Genomic DNA, 2,359 nt, shown 5'->3' with positions numbered 1-2,359 from the left:
TGTGTGTGTGTGTGTGTGTGTGTGTGTGTGTGTGTGTGTGTGTGTGTGTGTGTGCAGCTGTGTGTGCAGCTGTGTTGTGTGTGTGTGAGGGACTAAAGTTCGGTCAGCTGTGCGATGGTAACCCCGCCAACACCAGGAGGACGTCAGACCGCCACGGACAGGGACACTACGGAGCCAGACGGTAACACTACAACACACAAGGTGCATCATGGGAAGTGTAGGCAACAGGGTTTGTGGACTAAAAGTCTGGATAACTAAGATTTTAATGATCTTTAATCTACTACTTAACATCTATATATACAGTCTATGATGTCTAGATCTATACATAGGGTCTATGTTCTCTACATCTATATATACAGTCTATGATGTCTAGATCTATATATAGGGTCTATGTTCTCTACATCCATGTATATAGTCTATGTTCTCTACATCTATATACACAGTCTATGTTCTCTACATCTATATATACAGTCTATGTTCTCTACATCTATATATACAGTCTATGTTCTCTACATCTACATATACAGTCTATGTTCTCTACATCTATATATACAGTCTATGTTCTCTACATCTATATATACAGTCTATGTTCTCTACATCTATATATACAGTCTATGTTCTCTACATCTATATATACAGTCTATGTTCTCTACATCTACATATACAGTCTATGTTCTCTACATCTATATATACAGTCTATGTTCTCTACATCTATATATACAGTCTATGTTCTCTACATCTATATATACAGTCTATGTTCTCTACATCTATATATACAGTCTATGTTCTCTAAATCTATGAATACAGTCTATGATGTCTAGATGTATATATAGGGTCTATGTTCTCTACATCTACATATACAGTCTATGTTCTCTACATCTATATACACAGTCTATGTTCTCTACATCTACATATACAGTCTATGATGTCTAGATCTATGTATGTGGGCTTCAGGGGGACCCGGGACCACAAGGGTCTGGACATCGTGTGCAGCGACGGCTCGACGGTCTACGCTCCGTTTGATGTGACTCTCCACGGAAAAGTCACGGTCTACACCGACCGCACGAAGACCGCCATCAACAGCGGCATCACCCTGAGAGGAGAGGGTCAGTCCACCAGTCTAGACCTGATCCACCTGTAGATTATAGAGCAGTCTAGACCTGATCCATCTGTAGATTATAGAGCAGTCTAGACCAGATCCATCTGTAGATTATAGAGCAATCTAGAGCTGATCCATCTGTAGATTATAGAGCGGTCTAGACCTGATCCATCTGTAGATTATAGAGCGGTCTAGACCTGATCCATCTGTAGATTATAGAGCGGTCTAGACCTGATCCATCTGTAGATTATAGAGCAGTCTAGACCTGATCAATCTGTAGATTATAGAGCAGTCTAGACCTGGTCTATCTGTAGATTATAGAGCAGTCTAGAGCTGATCCATCTGTAGATTATAGAGCGGTCTAGACCTGATCCACCTGTAGATTATAGAGCAGTCTAGAGCTGATCCATCTGTAGATTATAGAGCGGTCTAGACCTGATCCATCTGTAGATTATAGAGCGGTCTAGACCTGATCCATCTGTAGATTATAGAGCGGTCTAGACCTGATCCACCTGTAGATTATAGAGCGGTCTAGACCTGATCCATCTGTAGATTATAGAGCGGTCTAGACCTGATCCATCTGTAGATTATAGAGCGGTCTAGACCTGATCCATCTGTAGATTATAGAGCGGTCTAGACCTGTTACTTTTTGGACATTTAGTTTGAAAAAAACCCAATTTTCTGATATAGAAACTCTTTGTTAGGGGGGTCAGATGAGACCTGAAGACTCCAGGATTGTTAATTCTATTTTTTTTACTTTATTGACAGTTTTATAATTAAGTTTTACTCAATTAACAAAACAAAACATTTTGGTTATTTTTTCCCACATTTTTTAAGTAACTTTTTCAAATTTTTGGGTCTTTTTTTTGTTTGTTATTTTTTCACAATTTTATGTTATTTAAATTATTTTTCTGTAATTTTTTTTGTATTTTTTCCCTTTTTGTAGGTCACTTTTTCGGATTTATTTTGTTCATTTTTTTGGTTATTTTTTGTTATTTTCTTTTTCTTATTTTTTTGGTCATTTTTAATATTATTTCTTCCCATTTTTTGGGTAATTCTTTCTTATTTTTTGGTCATTTTTCTGGTAAATGTGACCTGAAGACACCCGGAGAGTTGAAAAGAAGTTGATTGTTTTCCTGCATATTTGTAGATTTTTCAACATTTGTCCCTTTCTTCAAAGTCCTTTGGTCATATTTCAGACGTAGACGTCTCTAAAGGGGCAGATGTGACCAGAGGACGACGGGAGACGGGGGGGGGGGG

General features: G+C 38.2%; 1 protein-coding gene across 1 annotated transcript in view; it reads left to right on the top strand.

Moving 5' to 3' along the window:
• Nucleotides 1-5: 5 nt before the first annotated feature.
• LOC117959776 (leukocyte cell-derived chemotaxin-2-like) overlaps nt 6-2,359 on the top strand; it is a gene marked incomplete at its 5' end in the record, with an annotated part of 2,717 nt that continues 363 nt past the window's right edge. Inside the window, 2 exons of the mRNA XM_034897053.1 lie at nt 6-181; nt 955-1,106. Of these exons, the coding sequence (XP_034752944.1) occupies nt 6-181; nt 955-1,106 (328 nt within the window). The remainder of the gene's footprint in view (nt 182-954; nt 1,107-2,359) is intronic.

The sequence above is a fragment of the Etheostoma cragini genome, chromosome 16 (genome assembly GCF_013103735.1).
Source record: "Etheostoma cragini isolate CJK2018 chromosome 16, CSU_Ecrag_1.0, whole genome shotgun sequence".
NCBI classification, from domain to species: domain Eukaryota; kingdom Metazoa; phylum Chordata; class Actinopteri; order Perciformes; family Percidae; genus Etheostoma; species Etheostoma cragini.
This window is presented reverse-complemented; position numbering and strand designations above follow the sequence as displayed.